This window comes from Merops nubicus, unplaced genomic scaffold (assembly GCF_000691845.1).
Source record: "Merops nubicus isolate BGI_N331 unplaced genomic scaffold, ASM69184v1 scaffold11249, whole genome shotgun sequence".
NCBI classification, from domain to species: domain Eukaryota; kingdom Metazoa; phylum Chordata; class Aves; order Coraciiformes; family Meropidae; genus Merops; species Merops nubicus.
The window spans coordinates 38,453-58,152 of record NW_008631703.1 but is presented as its reverse complement, the minus strand read 5'-3'; the positions used below and the strand labels follow the sequence as shown (position 1 = coordinate 58,152).

The 19,700-nt window shown below is 41.2% G+C and overlaps 1 protein-coding gene across 1 annotated transcript in view; it reads left to right on the top strand.

The window, feature by feature from the left end:
• Positions 1–19,700, top strand: part of MAP7 (microtubule-associated protein 7) — a gene marked incomplete at its 5' end in the record, with an annotated part of 33,160 nt that overhangs the window by 5,726 nt on the left and 7,734 nt on the right. The window contains 10 exons of the mRNA XM_008947671.1: positions 1–61; positions 3,472–3,596; positions 6,275–6,390; positions 6,788–7,068; positions 10,459–10,642; positions 12,842–13,037; positions 14,542–14,643; positions 14,919–14,969; positions 15,058–15,115; positions 18,122–18,260. The exon at positions 1–61 is cut by the window's left edge and continues 77 nt beyond it. Coding sequence (XP_008945919.1) covers positions 1–61; positions 3,472–3,596; positions 6,275–6,390; positions 6,788–7,068; positions 10,459–10,642; positions 12,842–13,037; positions 14,542–14,643; positions 14,919–14,969; positions 15,058–15,115; positions 18,122–18,260 — 1,313 coding nt within the window. The remainder of the gene's footprint in view (positions 62–3,471; positions 3,597–6,274; positions 6,391–6,787; positions 7,069–10,458; positions 10,643–12,841; positions 13,038–14,541; positions 14,644–14,918; positions 14,970–15,057; positions 15,116–18,121; positions 18,261–19,700) is intronic.

Here is a 19,700-nt window from a genome sequence, read left to right as displayed (position 1 = left end):
ACGCCCTCTACCTCTTTCCTGGCCCGAAGTAAAAGCACAGCTGCCTTGTCTGGAGATGCAGGTAAACCTGTAAGAACAGAGGCTTCCTGTCTCGGCCGCTTATTCTTCCAGATTCCCTGTGGGATATTGTGAAGTTATTGATCTGATTATGAGTGTAGGATTCTGGAGTGAGTTTCAATGTCAATGGTTACCTTGTGTGAAATCGTGAAAGTTTCTTTGTATAATTTTTTGCTATGTCTCATTCTCCCATCACCCCTTTCTTAGTTTCTTTTGCATCTTCATCAATGCAATAAATTAATACAGCACACAAAGGGCAACAATGTCATTCTGTCCATGGCTATTTAAAGAAATGTGCGTAATGTTTCAAAGAGCTGATTCAGCACATCCCTTGTTAAGGCTGTGAGCTGCTTGCTGCAAATAATAGTTTCATGCTCTAACAGGGCACTTCCCACGTGGAACAAGTTAGACTTGTAGAAAGATAGGCCCTGATTACAGTGGATTTAATACATGTGAAGTTAAATATGCAGGTATAGTGAGGTTATGGTAATTGTAAAGTTCTCTGGCAACACCAGAATAGCTTTCTGATTTACTTACTGAAGAGAAAATTAACATGCAGAAATGCAAAAATATTGCTAGGTGGTAATTTAAAGCCCAGGCAGAATGGTATTCCAGACAACTGGGAGATACGTGCTTATTTTAGGCAGGTGACAGCTGCCTCTTCTTTTATCATAGGATGTTTTATGATCTTGCACTGGGGATTTCACCATTACAATAGTATATTGCTACACATGCTGAATGTTTTAAGTCTAGGCAGGTTTTTCCTGTCTGATATGGACAGGATTTTTATTCTAGTTAAAGGATGTAGAAGGTAAGAAGGAATAGAGATCTACTAAGATTACTTTTCAAGAAGCTTTCACTTAAGAACTCATAACTAATTAGGCTGCAGTACGTTTCCACAGGGGTAGCTCTGTAGGAGGAAAAATGGGGATGATATTCTGCAAACACTGGAACTAACAGGTACAGAAGTCCTTTTCCCTATTCACAAACAAAAACTTGTAAAATGAATACTTAATGTCATCTACCAAGCAGAATGTCAGAATATTCTACTCTTCATTAGGAAACAGCTGAGAAAGCAGTGTCTTAATTTTCTGAGTCGTTACTTTTCTGGAGCAAGCATGAAGATATTTTTGTTGTGACTGCTGTGTTTATACTGCGCAGTATGCTCCAAACTGAGTGGAATATTGCAAAAGATTGCAAATAGCAGGAATGGGTGATTTGTCAGCCACCAGCCTGAGGTAACTCCCTGAAATGCCTTCTGTATGCTAACTGGAACTGTACCGTCCAGAAGAATAATCCTTCTGCTCATTGTTTTCCAGGTATTATTCTCTAGGAGCAATAACTGCAGTCCCTTCCTGCAGGAGGCTTCCTGGAGATTAATGATCAGGTGGTGGCAATGGCTCACAGCTGTGCTCGGAGCACTCAGCTCGTCCCAGCCTGTCATTATTCCCTGGAATATTACCCTGCCCTTTGGCTGTAAAGATGAATTACAATGCAAAAAAAAAAAAAAAATTGAATAATTGAATAATGCAATCATATCCTTAAATTTTAAGTCAACTTTTAGAGACATCCAGCACAAAAGTACATCTGGCTCTTTTTTAAATAACCCTCCAAAACCAAAATGTTTTTTCAAATTACTCTCCAAAAACTCCTCTGAATAGATGTAAGCCTGTTGGCACAGGATTCACCGGGAGTGCTGCCTAAAGCATTGTTTGGCAACATCACAAGTGAGAATGAACTGCTTGCCTTTTAATACTTCTGATGTCATCCTTGGGCGTAACTTCAGATAATCAGTGTGTAGCAAGAAAATTGATTCATAGACAGTGGGTGCTACATATGTTATGCCGTTGTCTCCTACCTGGTTTAGGTACAGTCAACCCAAAAAAACCTACACAAACAAACCCCCCTATTTTCTTGTTTCTCAATTTTTAAGTCAGTCATCTTATAATAACTTCATTAAACATAAATCCCTAAAAGGCATGAGTGTGGTTGCTGTAACACATGGGACTCTCTTTATTCATGCTGTTAATCTCTCAGTGTGGTAGAATTTTCAGCGTTAGTGCTGTTAAATCTATGAGCTCTTCCTGTAACAGCAGCTGTACTGTTATGAGACTGGAAGAATTAACTGTATGTGGAACTGCATTCTTTCAAGAGTGCTCAGAGAGGGTTCTGCAGGCAAGAAATGTGAGATTTTTTTTCTTCTACCAAAGGAACTGAGGATGTAGTTATTGTTTCCTTTAAAAAATAAAAAAAAAGGATAGAGAGGATACTGTATAGAAGCTCTAGTTTTTCTTCAAGTAACATGCTTAATAATTATTATGCTAAGATACATTGAATGACCAAGACAGACAAACGGGAGCAAACAAGTAAAACTGCAGTAATAACACAGTTTTTCCTAGTCTTCTCCAAGACTACATCTATATATATAGTCTTGGACTATAATTGAAGAATACTTTGCTGCAAGAAGTTCCCCATGATATGTTTTGCAGTGTTAGAATTCTCTTTGAATATGTAATCAGAACAGTGTATATCGGAAAACCTGCCACTGGCATGAGATCTTTTGGTAACAGTCTTTGTCCTTCTGCAAACCAATAAAAACTGCCGTCCTGGTTACTCTAACAAATACTAAGTTCCAGGTTGATCTGTACTTGGTAGCTTGCTTTTTGTGATGCGTGAAATAGTTTGCTGTTGAGAATGTATTTGAGTCAGCAGTTATTCTAGTATTATCAAGAAATATTTGAAGTCCTTAAAAGTATGGGCTTCAAATAGTCCTAAAAGAACAGTTTTTAAAAACACACCACTTGCTAAAAATTATAGACAGCAATTTCATTGATTTCCTAGGTGAAACTGTTCTGTATTGTTAGTGTGTTTTGATCTTTACATCTGTCTCGTTTTATTTTCCTTCACTTTCAGGGCCAATTAATAGGCATTCTGATTTTAGTTTGATTGTTTTCTATTTTGAATGTAGTTAAAACTCATGTCCATGCATATACCGAGCTAATCAGTCAAACCAGTCATTGTGCACTGCTTTTTCAGAACCACTAGATGTATAAAAACTTCACAGAAAGACATTGTTACTTTCTACTACCTCCTTACATGGCATACTTCCTAATTTCCTTGTTTACTTCCTTGTTTAAAAGAAAATAGTAGTTTACAAATGGAAAAGTACATTAGTGCCTATTGAAATTGTATCCTTACTGTATGTGTGACCAAGCTAATGTATCAGTCAGTGGTTCTTAGGTAAGGATTAGTCATTCTTCTACGTATTAATACCTTCTTTCTTTTCTGTCTTTCTCGGTGGTTTCTGTTCCTGCTGGCTTTCCTCTGTCAATTCTCCAATGCTGCTCTGTAATTAAAACTAATAAATAACAAAACCAACCAACACCGTAGTTATCCCCATTTGTCCCCGTTCAGCATCTTGCAGCCCCATCAGTCCTCTGTCCTACAAGGCCGCCAACTGCAGGAGCTCAGGAGACCGAGCAAAACTTTATGCCTCTACTGATGCTGTTGGACACAGGAGAGCACCACACCTTGCAGGGGTAAGCGTGCTGGTTGTACGTCAGCTGCTGTCTCGTGCCATGAGCACGTGATTGCATTGCTTGTGAGGACAGGAATAGTTGCAAGGACACTTGGCTAAGCCTGATCCTCCCCTCCCCACCCCTTCCAGTTTCACAGTTCGCTGGATTTTAACTGAAATACAGCGCATTATGTGGTGACAGAACCTCATTATGTGCCAAAGAATCCATGTGGAAAAACACCCATGTTTTCCAAACACCCGTGTTTGCAAAGTGGATGCCTTAGGTTCTCGTGAGGCACAGAGGCAGTCACAGCGTGCCTGCCCTTCTCTCAAGTGTATTCTTTGCTGCCTTTTAAGGCCCAAGCTGGAGTTGCAGCTTTTCCCTCAGGTGGGGAATCTGTTCTTCCCGGCAGCCTATTCTCACAGAGTCGGTAGAACTTCGCATCCTCTGAGGCCACTAGCAAATTCAGCTGAGCCTCTGGAATAAAGAGGGGCGAAGGCATGTGCACACACTGCTCTATATACATGAGCACACAGAGCACTGTCACTTCAGCTTTACTTTCTTAGGAGACCAGGCTAGTGAACTTGTCCTCATTGAGATGGAAGAGGCTGGTTTAGGAGAACAGTTTGCTAGCAAGGCTCCCCACAGATCACCTCTTCATTCTGAATTACTTGGTAGCAGTATGGTGACTGATCTGAGCTTTTGGGGAAAGTCAGAACAGTGTGATACAGGCAGACTAAATTCATGTTGAGTGTGCTCCACACCAACAGGATGCAGTCAGCTCCAGTGAACCTGAACAGTTATATATTTCCTTGTACTCTACAGCTCTAAGTTTGTTTAGAGTGTGAGAAGAGTCATCTCTGCAAATGATTTTATAAGAGGTGCTTGGATTTTCATTGGGCCTGATGGGCAGCATGTCAAGAGGCAGTGCTACTATTGACATCCTTGTTGGAAGCAGCGCTAATGAAAGTCACATGACTCATAGCCAGTATTTAATCTTTCAGGCAGATGGTAGCATATTGAAATTCAAGTTAAGGCACAGCATTGGGATGTATCTGTAGAGAAATCTCATAGTATGCACATAGTGCGCTGCAATCTCCAGGGCTTTTGGTTTAACATTTCTTGGGTCTTTCCCGTTGCAAGTGGTTTCAGGTTTTTTGGTGTGGTGGAGTTTTTTTGTTTGTTTTGTTGGGGGTTTTTGTTTGGTTTTTTTGTTTGTTTGTTATTTTGTTGTTGTTGCTTTTTTAATTAAAAAGAAGAAAGGTTGGAACATTTTGGTGGAGGAGACAATGTAAATATGTTGCTAATGCAAAATGACTGAGCTGTTTTCAATAGCTTGTATGGGATAGAAAATCTTTTGTCTGTAAACTTTTGTAAGAATTCAGTTTTTTACTTTACTAAGAGAAATTTTTTGATGCTCTGTTTTCAAGACTAAGGAAGTAGATCCAATATAGCAAGTTATTGTGAGAAAGTCAGAATTCTTGTTCATTGTAATGCATTTATTCTGTCTGTGTATGCTTTGATACCTTGGGTGATTATCATATTAATCAGTAGATAGCTGCTAAATTGCACTGCCAAAGAGCTGGCTCAAGTAATGACTTCAAGATTGAGACCATTTATGCTAATATTAAATTACAGTTTTGGCATTTTAAAGTAACGACCATGAAACATAATGACCCCAAAACCCCTACTGTTTTTATGAAGATAAGCCAAGAGTTTATGTGCTTGTGGAGTAGTTTTCAGTCATTCTTTTTGAGTTGTTAACCTGGTTTTCAGATCAGGAGGCAAGTGATGCAGAGCTCTCAGCTAGTGAGGTTCTGCAGCGGTGTTGTTACACACGCTGCAGAGGTTGTGCTTAAGCCCCAGTCAAGGTGGTGAGTAGCAGCCCCTCTACATCATGTTGGCTGACTGGCAGCTCAGTGTCTTCTCCAGTATTCCCATTCTTCAGACTCCCAGAGTTTGAGCTCATTATTCCAAAACGCTGAAGTTTTTCATCTGTAGTTAAATGGAGGAGGTATATAGGTGCCTAAATTCTGATATAATCCTTTAAAGCAATAGTTCTATTAATACAAACTAGAGCTATAACAAATATTTTTTTAAAATAAAACCCTAAGATCAAAAATAAAGATTAAATTTTTGCCATTTATAAGAATCAAAAAAGGATGTTCTGTGGAATCATCCAAGAAAAAAAAGAATAGGGTAACTGCTATGCCACATTTGAGAGCTTTAAGGGCATCTGTGGTGTGCACATATAAGCATGAAAGCAGAAAGCTTGTGCTATAAAGAGACTGTGACTAAGTGTGAGCATAGGCGGGGTGGGGGTGTATTTTGCTCTTTCTTCAAGTGCAATCCTGGATTTAGGTGGAAGGTGCTCTGTGGCAATAAGCAAAGATCAAACCTTAAAAGGTAATTTTTGGCCTGTGTAAAACTAAGCCTCTGCAAATTAGCCCGTTACATTTTAGGACAGTGGAGAACATGATTAAGAAGGATTAATGTTGTCAAGTGCATATTTACTGACAAAGATGGTGCCTGATTACAGGGGCTGTATTAATGAACTTGTTAAACAGGCTGTAGAAACTACTGACTCAGCGCTGCTTTTTCTGAGCCCCCTAACCCCTCATCCTTAACTGAGCTTGCTTTGCTTTCTTTAGTCATGTGAACTCTGGCTTGACTTTGTCTTTTTGTTTGATGAACTATAGACTGACAAAAAAGAAAAGGAGAGAGACCATTTGTCATCCAGCTTCTCAACCAGCTTTAAAGGAGGTCATTTTTCTTCCAACCCCAAAGCTAGATCACCAGCTCCCTCTCCAGTTTGGTAAGCCAAGTACACGCTTAGCTGGAGGTTGAGCTGTAGGCAGCTCTGATTGTTCTATTAATTAAATGTGAGACATTGCAAACTTCTTTGGTGATACAGGTGTTTTCTCTCTGCAACAAAGGAAAGACCATCCTGCTTTTAGAACAGTATTGCTACTGCTTTGAAGGAGGAGGATACCTGATTTCTTTCCTCTTGGCTGGGCTCAGTGCTCCCACATCTGGAGAGCTGCAAAGAAAAGCAGTTTGCATGAAACCTATTGGTTGCTCCAGCAGTCCTGTTTGATAGCAGAGAAATAGAGCACTTGTTTTATTTTTAGCTATTGTAATTGTAGAAATTATATGTAGGTGGTCTCCAGCAGAGCATGTCTGATAGTGATTGTCACTCTCTGGTTACACAGGCATGCGTCAAAGTCTTTGCCTTTTTTACCTGGCACACCCAAGCAGGTAACTTCCTCACCTGGTTCCTCCAAAGTTTCCTCTGCTCAGGCACGTCCTCCTTCTCCTGGCAACATCCGGCCAGTCAAAAAAGATGTCAAACCAGAGAGTGAGAAGAAAAGACCAGAAAAGGAGGCTGTAAAGGCCAATGAGGAGAGGACAGAAGAGAGTAAAGGAACTTCAACAGGTCCTGGAGAATCTGCAAGTCAAGAAGAGCTCACTGTCCAGGCAGAGCTTGCTCAAGGTAAGGAGAGAACCTCCTTTAGATTAAGGAGTGTCTGAGAGTCTCTTATGTTCTTCCTTCCCTTTCTTTGAGTCAACATAGCTTTCAGTAGTTTTCTATCAAATGTTAATCTAAATTGTTCAGAACATTCCTGTAGATGTATGTTCATTATGAGGAAAGTGTAAACAGTCGAAACAACATGTGGCCCTGCCTTGCACAGTGTGGCTTCACAGCCCTCTTCTCTGCCCTTTCGGATGGGGATTTTGTCCCTCACGTCACAACACAGCTTCTTTTCAACAGAATAATGATGATCTGAAGACTAATGGTATAGGAAGCCATCACAAAAGGTAGTGTGAGCAGTGAGACACTCAGTATAGTTGTGCTGATAACACTGTCAGCTTACCTACAGTATTGCACATCATGGGAGAGACCAGTAGGATAAAGTGGAAGGCAGAGAACCAAGAAGAGTAAAGGGAAATAAGCAGAATTTTCCAGGCAACATGAGTTACTTAAACATTATCCAATAAACAAACAAAACCCCCTCACACTAACACTGAAAAGCAGCAAGGCAGAAAAGGGTGTATAGACAAAATAAAGTAATGATCATAAAGTGTAGGAAGGACAAAAGGTAAATCTGAAAACCATAGGTTTGTTCTAGCAGACATCTTAGTCCTTTTTAAATACGGCATGAACTGTCTCGCAGATAGGATAGAATGGCTGTTGTGATCACTGGGATTCCCAGGATGGGTTACTCAGGATTCTGAATATTAAATATTAAATTGATTCCCTTGGGACTGTCCTTCAGAAAACAATTTTAAGTATTAATAATCCTGCACTTAACTGCAAGATGTGTAGCTGGCGGTTATTCTGAGAGGGGACCGGACATGAATTGATTTCTTTTGTTCAAGTAAGTTCTGTTACACCAGTTCCAGCCTGATACCCAGGTCCTTCTGCACAAAGTGTAACCCCACAAAAAGCTAGAGATTTACAATAATAAATGGATATGTCTGTTGGCCATGGACATATAAAGAAGATATGATAATCAGCATGTTAGCATGGGTTTTCACTGCCCTTCTGATAACCTTTTGCCTGCTTCCTTTTAAGGAAAAAGCTTCCATTGAACAAGATTTCAGGGATACCACTGCGATAACTTTGCAAATGTTTACAAGTTGTGGCTCCCCAGTGTAAGGTGCATACCAGTGTAACATCGTCATGCTTGTTTGACAGTTTAGCTCAGGAGGAAGAGAGGCCTGACTTCTTTGCAGAGTCAGTCAATGTTTGAGTTTGTGACAAGGTCACTTAGTATGGAAACAGGTTACGTGTGATAAAGATACTAAAAAGTGAAGTATGTTGTATTCACAGCAAAGAAACAGCTAGTGGAGAGGGGCAGAAGAGAAGGACACTGTAGTGATGATCAGCCCTTCACATTGGATGGTTTTTGCCAGAGGAAGTGGTGGTCGAACCAAAGACTTGGACCACAGGCTAAGCTTTGATTCTCCCAGGTCTGTGTTGCAGGTGAACACAGCTGATTTCTTCAATCAGCTGTATTGGCCTTCAACCTGACTCGGCTACCTGCTAGCTGTGTAGTCACAGGAGCCAGGAGGTCAGCACTGATGGAGCTATTCCAGGTTTCACAGGCAAATCTCATGACTTTACTAGTACCAATGAAGTGTTAAAGGTATTTTGGGCGTGCCTGTGCAAGCTTTTGTCATCTTTTCTGACAGCAGGGCAGGTGTGCATTAAACAGGCTACTTCTTGTGCTGCCAGCTGCAGCACCTGAGGCAAGAAGTGAGGCCCACAAAGCATAAAGCTGTGTGTCCCTCAAGAGTGACAGCCCTTCCTAGGTCCCTGTTAGTAAATTAAAAAGGGCTGAGGTGCAGGAACTCTGTAATTTATACTGTTTAACTATCACAAAGGTTCTCTGGTATGTTCCTGAGCCAGGTTGTAATTACAGCCACGTGTTCTCTTACTTTCTCTCCCCATGACTACTAAAAGCATAGCTCTAAAGGGCTCCCAAGCTTTAGAGTAATCAAATTACTTACCTTTTTATATTTGACTGTCCCAGAATTTTCTGAATTCCCAGCTATGTCTTGGAGGTTAGTCCAGACCTAGACTGCTACCTAGGGGTGGACTGAGTACCAGTTTTAGTAATGTGAGAGAACAGTGTTCTGGCTGAAGCCAGCTCACCTCAGGACTAAAGGACAGGCCCTGGCACTCTCTAAATTACCTGTGTACATGTTATAATTTGAACTCAAGGTGAAAGCCCTGAAGCGGTTATAGAAAGACCTGCATAATTTTTACTTGATAGAAGAAGATAGCAGAGAGCTCAGCAAATGTGAACGTTCAGCCCAGAGAAAGCAGCTGAATTGGTGTTTGTATACATGACCAGGTGTTGGAAGTTGGAATTGGGGAGGAAATCCCTCTTACAAGTTGTTAATGAAGTGTGGAAAATGTTGTAACATCCCAAATGGTGGTTAGAAATGTAGATTTAATATAATCTCCTGGCTGTTCCTGATGACTTATTTTACATGTATATTCCCAGGACCAGAATGTGATTCCATTAACAGTTCAAAGCCTTCCCTATCCAAGTTTCTGTTACCAGATTACCCTGGGCATGCCCCCTTCAGTTGGCCAGTGTCCTTGCTGTCCAGAGAAACAGTGGAGCTGTGGCACTCTGTACCTGTGCTAGAGAATGCCAGGCAAACTTACAGAGAAGTGAACGAAGGTGTCCCAGGTTTTTCTCAAGTAAAACGTTCTCTACCAGGTGGCCAAAGCTAATCCTGGATAAAGAATATATATGAAGATGCTATTAAGATTTGAACAGAAGTCATAGTTCACCAATAGAGGCAAAGCTTGTTAAGAAGCTGTGTTCTGGTCTGACAAGTTCCTTCAGGCTGGAGTAACTGCAAAATTGATGGTTGTTTGTGTCCTACCCGTATTGCAGATCACTTCAGACAGTTGATGTTTGAGACCACCAAGTCACCAAAAGTGACTGGCCTATCACCCGAAAGTCTGGCTCTGCTCCTCAGTTGTAGACTATCAGACAAAACAGAGTATAACACCACGATGTTTCATTTCTGCTCTCTGAATAGAATTGGGCGAACTTAAGATTTGATGGTAGGAACTCACTGAGTTGGCATAACTCCTGTTGAATACCTATCAGCATTTATTCTTCTGACAGAAAATAGGCTTAATCTTTCAACTGCAGCTGTTTTCACATATTCTGTGAAAACAAACTTCCCTTAAGGACTATGAACCCCCAGCATCTAGAAATTTCTTTCTCTTCTGAATAACACATTGTAAACTTGAAAATATTTTGCAGACTATGTGAAACTTCTCTGTTCCTTTCAAGACAGTGTCATCTTGGCTACTGTGTCCGTACAAACTACTTTTCCTTCCCATCTGTTTCAGCAGCCAGCCCATCCCTACCTCCTACTCCACCAGTTCTTTCCCCACCCCCAGCACCCACAAAGACCTCTGCAGGTACGACGGACCCTGAAGAAGCAACGAGGCTGCTGGCTGAGAAGAGGCGCCTTGCCCGTGAGCAGCGGGAACGGGAGGAGCAAGAGAGGAGGGAGAGAGAAGAGCTTGAAAGGTGATTATAGACCTCTGCAGTGGAGACATTAGGTTTTTAGCAGCCTCCTAGCAGTTTTTTTGTGTATACACTGTGATATTTTGATATAAGAAGCACAGAACTGAAGTGCAGGAGGCACGAGTTCCTCCCAGAAGAAATCTCCTGTTGGGGTTTTTTACAGGCGCAATGTATACCTAAGCAGATCTGTAAGGTTAAAACTTACCCAAAATACTGCTTTAAAACAGGACAGGAGGAGAGAGCAGATCCTTACTGTAGTGATTCCTAGTTTCCTGTGAGATTAGCAGAGCAATACATGTCTGTTCCAGCTAGAGAACTCTGCACAGCTGTTCCCAACTTTGACTGGCACAGTGCCTCTCTGAACTGTAAGGTATCTATTATGTGTGGTGTTTAGGTGTCCAGCAGCTGTGACTTAAACCTCTTTGTTTTCTCATTCAGAATCAAGACCCCCAACAGCTTTTGAGGGTAGTTGGTGTTACATCTCACTTACTACTAGCAAAATAGTAGGCCATCTGGATACCTGTAACTGGCTATAACACAAGTTGAGTGCCTTTTTAGAAGGATGCCTCTGGATTTTGTTGGAGCTTTTTAACAACATTGCTGGGCACAGGATCAAGGAATCATCAGTTAAAATAGCCTGGCTTTCCAAAAGGTTCACAACATAGTCCCTCTCAAAAAGGGTTTTTAAAGCAAACAGGTTGCCATGGCATAAGAGTAATATGGTCAATAAATACTAAGACTGAAAGATTGAAAACAAAAGGTAAAGAATAATCAGGTTTCATGGTGAAAGGGGTTTTTGGTCTCCGTGCAGTGCCTTCACGAATGAACTTGAAAGGAGTTGTGACCAGTGAGATAATGCTGGTCTTCAGTGAGATAAAGAAATTTTGGAGAGTTTCAGACATATCTTATATTTCTGAGATACAGAATGGAAGCTGAACTGTAATACTGAGCCTAAAGGAATTAATGTAAAGAAATAATCTTAACTCATGATGGTGGTCTCTGCGCTAGTTATTTTTGAGGGAAGAGATCTTGTTTGGAGTATATGAAAGCAGCAGGTAAGCCACAGTCAACAAAATAAACGAACTGTTAATGAGTTACTAGAGAAAGAGAACAAAGTGAAAATGTCATTCTGAACTATCAAAGGTGAATCCACATATTGAACATTGAGGTTTGTTTTTTTTTGTTTTTTTTTTTTTTTTGAGATACTAAAATCAGGAAAACTAGGAAAATAAAGGCAGACAGACATCAAGGTAGTGACAGGACTAGGGGGAATGGGGCAAAGCTGGAAGTGGGTAGATTCAGGCTGGATGTGAGGAAGAAGTTCTTCCCCATGAGAGTGGTGAGACCCTGGAATGGGTTGCCCAGGGAGGTAGTTGAGGCCCCATCCCTGGGGGTCTTTAAGGCCAGGCTGGATGAGGCTCTGGGCAGCCTGATCTAGTGGGAGGTGTCCCTGCTCGTGGCAGAGGGGTGGGAAATGGGTGATCCTTGTGGTCCCTTCCAACCCTGACAGATTCCGATTCTAATTCTTTTTTAGCAGAGGACTTAGTAGTGTTGGCTTAATGGTTGGACTTGATGATCTTAAAGGTCTCTTCCAACCTAAAGGATTCTATGATTCTATGAGGAAGATGACAAGTATAGAAAAGCTCCCATATGAAAATCTGCTAAACAGTTGAGGATTCTTTATCTGGGAAGACAGTCTGCACTCTGCTTCTGAGTGGGGATATGTTAAGCTACAACATCCTAAATAATTTGGGTAACATCAGAGGTGAAGGGGGAAAGTTATTCCCTCCCATAATACAAAGATGAGGGCATTAAGTGAGGTTAGGAGGTAATGTTCAAATATCAGCAGAAATAGATACTTTATTTAAATTAAGGAATCATTGTCACAGGATGAGTGCCAAAAATATATGCTATTTCAAATTATTATTGAAATAAATTACAAAATGTGTTCAGTAAGAGCCAGGCATGTGCTGGAGAAATATTGGTGTTGCCTTGCAGAGTTTTTTGGGTTTCATAGGGCTTCATCTTTGACTCCTGCTGGAAGCAGAACACACAACTTATGAGTAAGCCAGAGGTGCAACTTTTATCCGGCTGTTCTGCAGTGCTGGTGTCTTGGGTCAGGAATGTGGTGGTTTGGGGGGTTTCCCTCTTTTTTTTTTTTTTTTTTTACTTATTTTTCTTATGCTTGTTTCATGATTGCAGGCAAAAGAAGGAGGAGCTGTCACAGAGGATAGCTGAAGAGCGAGCTCGCCGAGAAGAGGAAGAAGCTCGCAGACAGGAAGCAGAAAAAAAGCAGAAGGAGGCAGAGGAGGAGCAGGAGAAGGAAGAACGGCTGCGCCGACAGGCAGAGGAGAGGGAACAGAAGGAGAAGGAAGAGGTGGAGCGCATTCAGAAACAAGTATGCTTCCCTCCTCCTAGTTTCTGTGCCAGTCCAGTGGGTAGTGAAGTAGATGAAGCAGTATCCCTTATGCAGGACCTAGATTAGAGTAACATCTAAAATTTAAGTGCTATGTATAAAATGAATAGGGTTTGGGGCAGAGTTCATACCGTGGAGTGGTTCAAAGAGTAAAGGTATTTCTTCTTGACAAAAATATATGGTAGAGAGTTGAGTTTTTTTCTTTTTTCCCTGTAGAATTTATTTATTTACTTAGAACAAATCCTTTCCAATTCTTGATAAATCATGATGAAAATATCAATGGAGTTGTATTGGGGGATTTCAATTAATGGTGTTATACCAGAGAACTTTTTGGCCCCACAGTTATAGAAAGGCTAGATGCCAAGATACTGAGAGTGTTGGAGACATAACACTGCTATGTTCTAATCCTATGCCCGTAATTGCTTTTGTGTGGGGCTAATGGGAAGAGATAGGCTTTAATCGCTTCAGTCAAGCTTTTATCTGATGCAGTTCTCCTGAAATCAGCAGCTACTCAAAAGACATAAGAGTCAATAAATCAAAATACAAATTTTCAAGTGCTCCCATATATGATGGGCTTAATGGTGGTTTATCAGCTTCAGGAGAGACTGTGGTAAGCGTTTTGGATAAGATTCTTCTCTTTTCACACGTGCTCTTAGATTTTGCTTGTGCATTCTCACCCACCAAATTCAGTATTTGAATCTGCCTCGCGGACATTAGTTTTTTCTTCTGGTGTTTAGTTTTCTTCTTCCTCGGAAGCATAAATCTGTGCTTCTGTAAGCAAATGTTTAAAGGATTGTATTATTGAATATAGCTTAGAAACAGCAGTTTTCTTTTTCAGAAGATGTATGCTGCTTTCTCTGCAATGCGAAACTGAGGTATACTCCCCATTTAGCACTTGGAGATAATGCATGGCCAAGTACTTTGGATGTTACAGCTGTTGTAGTAGTTCCATCGTACAACACTGTCACTATCAGGGAGCAAGACCTCTCTACAATATATTCCAAACAAGTTAAATTAAAAATGCAGGAATAGAAGGCTAATGCAAACATCCATGTGGCTCTTTGTTCTTGGTCTCATTAAGCAAGGACTCTGTTGACCAACTAAAATATTCTTCTGCTTTTGTTTGACTCTCAAAAACATCCACCACTCAAAACATGAGTCTCTTTAAAACTTTCCTGCCTGCTGTTTTAATGCTGAAGTGTAGGAAGTGTGTTTCTTATGTCATCTGGTGTGCTTTCATCCACATGCACCAGACAGGTGCAGAAACAAATATGGTGTCCACTGTTTAGTTATCCATCTCTTAATGCTCTGCCAAACATGAAGATTGATCAAGAAATGTGCAATTCAGTCTGAAAAGATTGTCGGTGGCTTGTAGACCCCAAAACTGTCTTTTCAGCATCTTGTAGGTATGCCTAGTTAAGCAGTGAAAATCTGTCCTTGAATAGTAAATGGTTTCTCACTGCTTTTTCTCTTGCCATCAACTCAGAAAGAAGAGGAGGCTCGGCTGCGGGAAGAGGCAGAGCGGATTCGGTTGGAACGTGAAAAGCATTTCCAAAGAGAAGAGCAAGAGCGCTTGGAAAGGAAGAAGGTAACTTAGTACACGCAGAGAAACTGGAACTCCTTTTGCCTTAGCAGTTTGCTTCCACCTCAGCTGTAGCATATTATCCATGATATAAATTTGCCCTCAGAAAAGTTGCAGTCCTCTTCTGTATTGCCTGATGTGAAAGGAGTATTGCCAGCAGTAATAAATAATGCCTCTTTTTGCAATAAACAGATGCAACTGATTGTTGCAGTTGTGGTTTGGGAGAGAGTTTTTTTTAATTGCCCCCAAATCTTATTTTACCCTTTTACATTTCTTTGTAGAGGCTTGAGGAGATCATGAAGAGAACTAGACGTGTAGAAGCTGTAGATAAGGTCAGTGCTGCTACTTAACGTGTAAATGTTGGGCATGTTTCCCTTCTTTAGTGCCATTTTTAATTTAAAAACTGTGCTTCCTTTGTAGAAACACAATGACCAGCAAAATGGACATATATCAAAGACAAATATTACTGGAGAAGCAGGTATTGTGTTTAACTGTGCCCATGGCAAAATAGGTGGATAAATGCGTACTAAGCACAAAGATTTGAAATGCAACTCTGAAACTTGGCAAACTAATTGCAGTGGGGGAAAAAAAAAATAACCAAACATGAGAGAGAGTGTAACTGAAATCTCAGCAAACATTATTTAGCCTTTCTGTATAGGTAGTTGGCAGTTACTAAATGAGTCACCTGTTCCAGCAGCTTAGTCACGTTGGTGTTTAGCAAAACCGAGTTGCCTACCAAGTTTATTTATAAAGTGAAAAGAAACACATTCTCTTCTGATTTTGATCACAAAAGAAACTAATTCTATATTTTCCTTTCCATAGTATTACAGATGTGGTTATTGCAGACTTATTAAATTTTCTTAGTGTTATTTCATCTCAATCATCAAAAACAACTGTTCATTATCCAAACATCTCCCTGTGATTTCTTTCTTCCAAACCTGCTGACTTATTCACTTGGTCTTAATTTCTTTCAAAATTCAGCTCCTACAAAAGCTTGAGTCTGCCTGTGTCACGGAGACACCCATGAAACAAGACAGCAGCCACTATCACAAAACGGGGTTTATTGCAACCAAAGCAGCCCAACACTCCTGACAAAACAAGTTTGGTGTCTGTCGGGAATATAACTATTGCACAACTAACTTAAGGAAAGATGAACCAAAATGGGCATACACTCACAAATAAAGGGGAAACCTCCCACACATGGATGCCCAAGAGACCACTCACCCAAGGTGGGGGTGAGGCTCACTCAATCCACAGAGGTTCGAGCCGTGGAAGTATCTTGGACCCTGTGTCCAAGGGCAGGGTCCAACTGCCAACGACGGCAGTTTTGTGAAGAACCAGTTCCATAGGTTCTTAGGCAGTGCCCCATTTATACCCTGGTCACGGATGCACTCTGGCCACTCGGACTGGCTGAGGAGCAAGCCCAGGCAAGGACAAGCTACAGGGGGTCCAGACCCTCAGGCACCAGTTAGCATGTAACTGCCCCTTTAGCCCTGGGCTAAAGGTTCATCTGTTGGGGAGGAGGGGGTTGTGCCTGCTACACCCTGTCACGCCTGCACTTTCAGTCTCCCCTTCTGTTCTATTCCATCATTTTTTTTAGTTAAGATTTTAATACTTACAACAAAGGAAGCAAAATGAAATATAGCTCTCATTCAATAATCACCAAGGATGAATTAGCAGTATTCAAAGATACTGAAGTCAAGCCATCAAATGGCTTATCCTATTGATCCTACTGTAGCATTAACGCATTAAATTACATCCATTTTCATGGGATTTTTTTTGTGTTTAAGTCACACAGAGGACAATTAAGAGCACTGGCTGCGTGCACTGCTTTTTTTCCACTCGTGTTTAAAGCGAATGCTGTAATTAGCACTGCCAGAAAACCCTTTGACATAGATTTCATTGCATGGGTTTGGAAATTATTTACATATTCTCTTAGGGTGGAAAAAAGTTTAGGAATTGCTAATACAGAGTGCATCTAGGATGCCTTCTTTTGCTTCAGGCACCACTGAAGATGCTATAAACCACTTAAATAATTCTTGAAACTATAAATGCCTCCACAACCTGCAGCTAGCACTTTCCTGCCCAAGGTACAAGATAAATAGTCAGTTTCCTAAGGCATATGAGAATTTGGACCTCCATTTCCCCAGGCCCAAGGGAAGGCTGGAGTCCTTGTGTGACTGGATAAAGAGAAAACTCCCCTGACCATCAGGGCTGCTCAACTGTTTGGCTTTGCTTTATCTAAATGCACTATTGAGTTAAAGGCATGAATTAATGGACATATTTCAGCCAACTCTACATATTATGCTCTAACAGACTTCTGACTATACACAAATGGTGATTTTTTTTTTTAATTTTTTTTTTTTTGGGGGGGGGGAGGGGGAGGTCTTACTCTTTCACAGAATATGAGACCTTTGTGGGGTTGACCAAATCACGCAATGAAACGAAAGCCATCACCTTTTTGTCATTTGCTTGGCCTCTGCTTCAAAATAGGAGATAACTGACTTTCAAAAGCAGGAGTACTTTCTTCTGCTTTTCTCTTTTAAAGGCTAAAGCAAATGTATTTTCCTCTTGTTCCACTTGTAGAAGCACTGAAACCTGTACTGGCAATATCTTTCATGTATAAATTTGCCAAAGATCAGACTAAGACATTCAGCATAAGAAAATTCAGCCCAAGCATTTAGACCATAGCAAAAAAAGAGCAGCTGAAGGCAAGGGTCTCTTCAGAAGAGGTTTTGGGTAACCAGGATAAATGTATCCAACCCTACAAATACTAAACTGTCCTTGTGATTATTTTAAGAGATGCTAGTATGAGTGGGGTGCAGTTGCTTCCTTTTACTGGGTTGTGTGTGAATTAGTGTGACTGTAGATACAATGCAGAAAGCTGTGGTTGTACTTTAAAAGAAAATCCTGAGACAGGTCAGTAACATCTATCATATGGTCTTTGGATGAAGCACAAGGGTACTCTAATTTTATGTTGCTCTCTACAGCATTTTATAGTAGTGATTTGGCACTTGTTGAAAGAATTATCTTTCCCATGGAGATTTTTTCCTCTTTATTTCCTTCTGGGTTACAGTCTAGTCAATGATCAACATGGGAACCAGAAAATACCAGTGTAGGGAACTGATGTTTTCCCAGCATTCTCCTGTTCCATTCTCTATTGCTGCTTTAAAAGTGCCAGCACAATGTTCCATCAGATATCAGAGCTTATTTTGACCACTGGCTTACACGTTGGAATTGTGTATAACTGTGTAAAGTATTTATTCTTGTCTGTGAAGCTATAGCTTTGAAATCTGTGGCATTTACTCTGGAGTTGAAGCGGGGTTTGTGTGCCCCAAAGCTTAACAAAGGAGGCGGGGCGGGGAAGGGGGGCATGGGGACTCTAAAACTATAGCTTGCCTTGGCTGTGCTGCCTCTTGTAGGAATCCTAACCTGCAGATAGATGACACGGCTCGGTTTTATGAAACCTGCTTTCCCTCTCTAGTGGTAACCAGCCCTGCATCTCCCTTGGAGCCTGCGGAGGGACCTCAGCTCCAGCCTGCAGCAGAAGCTCCCCACAACGGGAACCCCGTGGCCTGCACGCGAGTGCTCGTCTCACATCAGCCCCCCGGAAGTGCGGACAGGTGAGAGGCTGCTGAGTATGGCAGGGGCTTGACAGGAGGAGGGTTACTAGAGTGATGCAGGATTTTAAGATCTGTATATTCATTAACTAAATAAGAGAGGGCTGTTCAGTCTGACTCGTTCCCTGGTTATCATTTCCTGTGTTCAGAAAATTACTTTATTGTCTTTCATTTAGCAGTAACCCATTCTTGGCAACTGATAGGGAAGAATTTTGTAAAAATACAGCACATTCTTTGCAGGGTTATGAACAGTGTGTTGTTTGCCAGCAATTATTATAGAAATTGAAACTTAACGAAAAGAGCAGTTTCTGAAATTCTGTTCCTTTCCGTGGATTCATGAAGCTTCATAAAAATCACTCTGGATTTGCAGCGATTGTTGAAAATCTAGTTTTGTGATTGGAATAATGAACACTGTGCTTTCAGCCTCGATGTCTCTGTTTCTGAACTGCTGGAAGTATTAGAAAATTTTCTTTACTCAGCAAAAGTCCCTCATGTGAGATACAGAACTACCCATTTGGACTTTGCATTTTAAAAAACCCTTTTGTCCTCTATGAGAAGAATTTGGAGAGGCAGATGTTTATCACTGGGAGTTCTCTGTAGCCATGAAGCAAGTCACTCAGACTTTGAGAAATCATTGAAATGCTTGAAACCTCAGTGTTGAACCAACTGAAATCTGTTACATAAGCATGAGCTGTCAGTTATTTCAGTTTTAGTGATGCAGAAAGCCAAATAATCCCTTAGTCCTTTCATATTTTATGGTGGTAGTGCCAGAATATGTGTGGAAAAACCTGAATGTGAGAAGCCGTCACACAGTCTGTAATGGGCGGTGTGCTTCAGGGTGTGATTGGCACTAATTGAAGGAGGAATTTGCCCTCTCTTGGTCCTTTCATATGCCTGGGGGATTTTAGCCTGCTGTCACACTGACAAGGATGCTCCTGCTGAGAGGAGTTCTGTCAGTGACACTGAGCACTGAACTGCATTGGATGAGCTGCACAGAGCTGCCTCGTGATTGTCGTGGGCAGCTATTAAATGTTAATTGCTCTCAGCCTTATATGCACCTTGATGTTTGTAATATGAAATGTGCCACACTAATGAATGCTGCCCTGTAGCATTACAATCTGTGTGGAAGGAACCTCAGAATGGCCAAAGTGAGGAATGAATAAATGAGATTGAAGAACAGTGACAAAAGTAGGAAGTGTGTATAAGGCTGTGGAAGGAGAAATCTGGTACGCCAGGTTCGGATGTGGAGAGACTCTCGATTTTAGTGGTGCACCCACACTGACTGGGAAAGGAAAGGCTGAAGGGGTTGGCAGCATCTCCACGTAAGCTCAGCCCAAGCAGCCTGAAAAACAGTTGTAAGGAATACACAGCAGCACAGATTTTGTCACATGGTAAAAGCCACAGGTGCCAGCACCGCTGCTACGGCATCTCATGTGCTGTGGT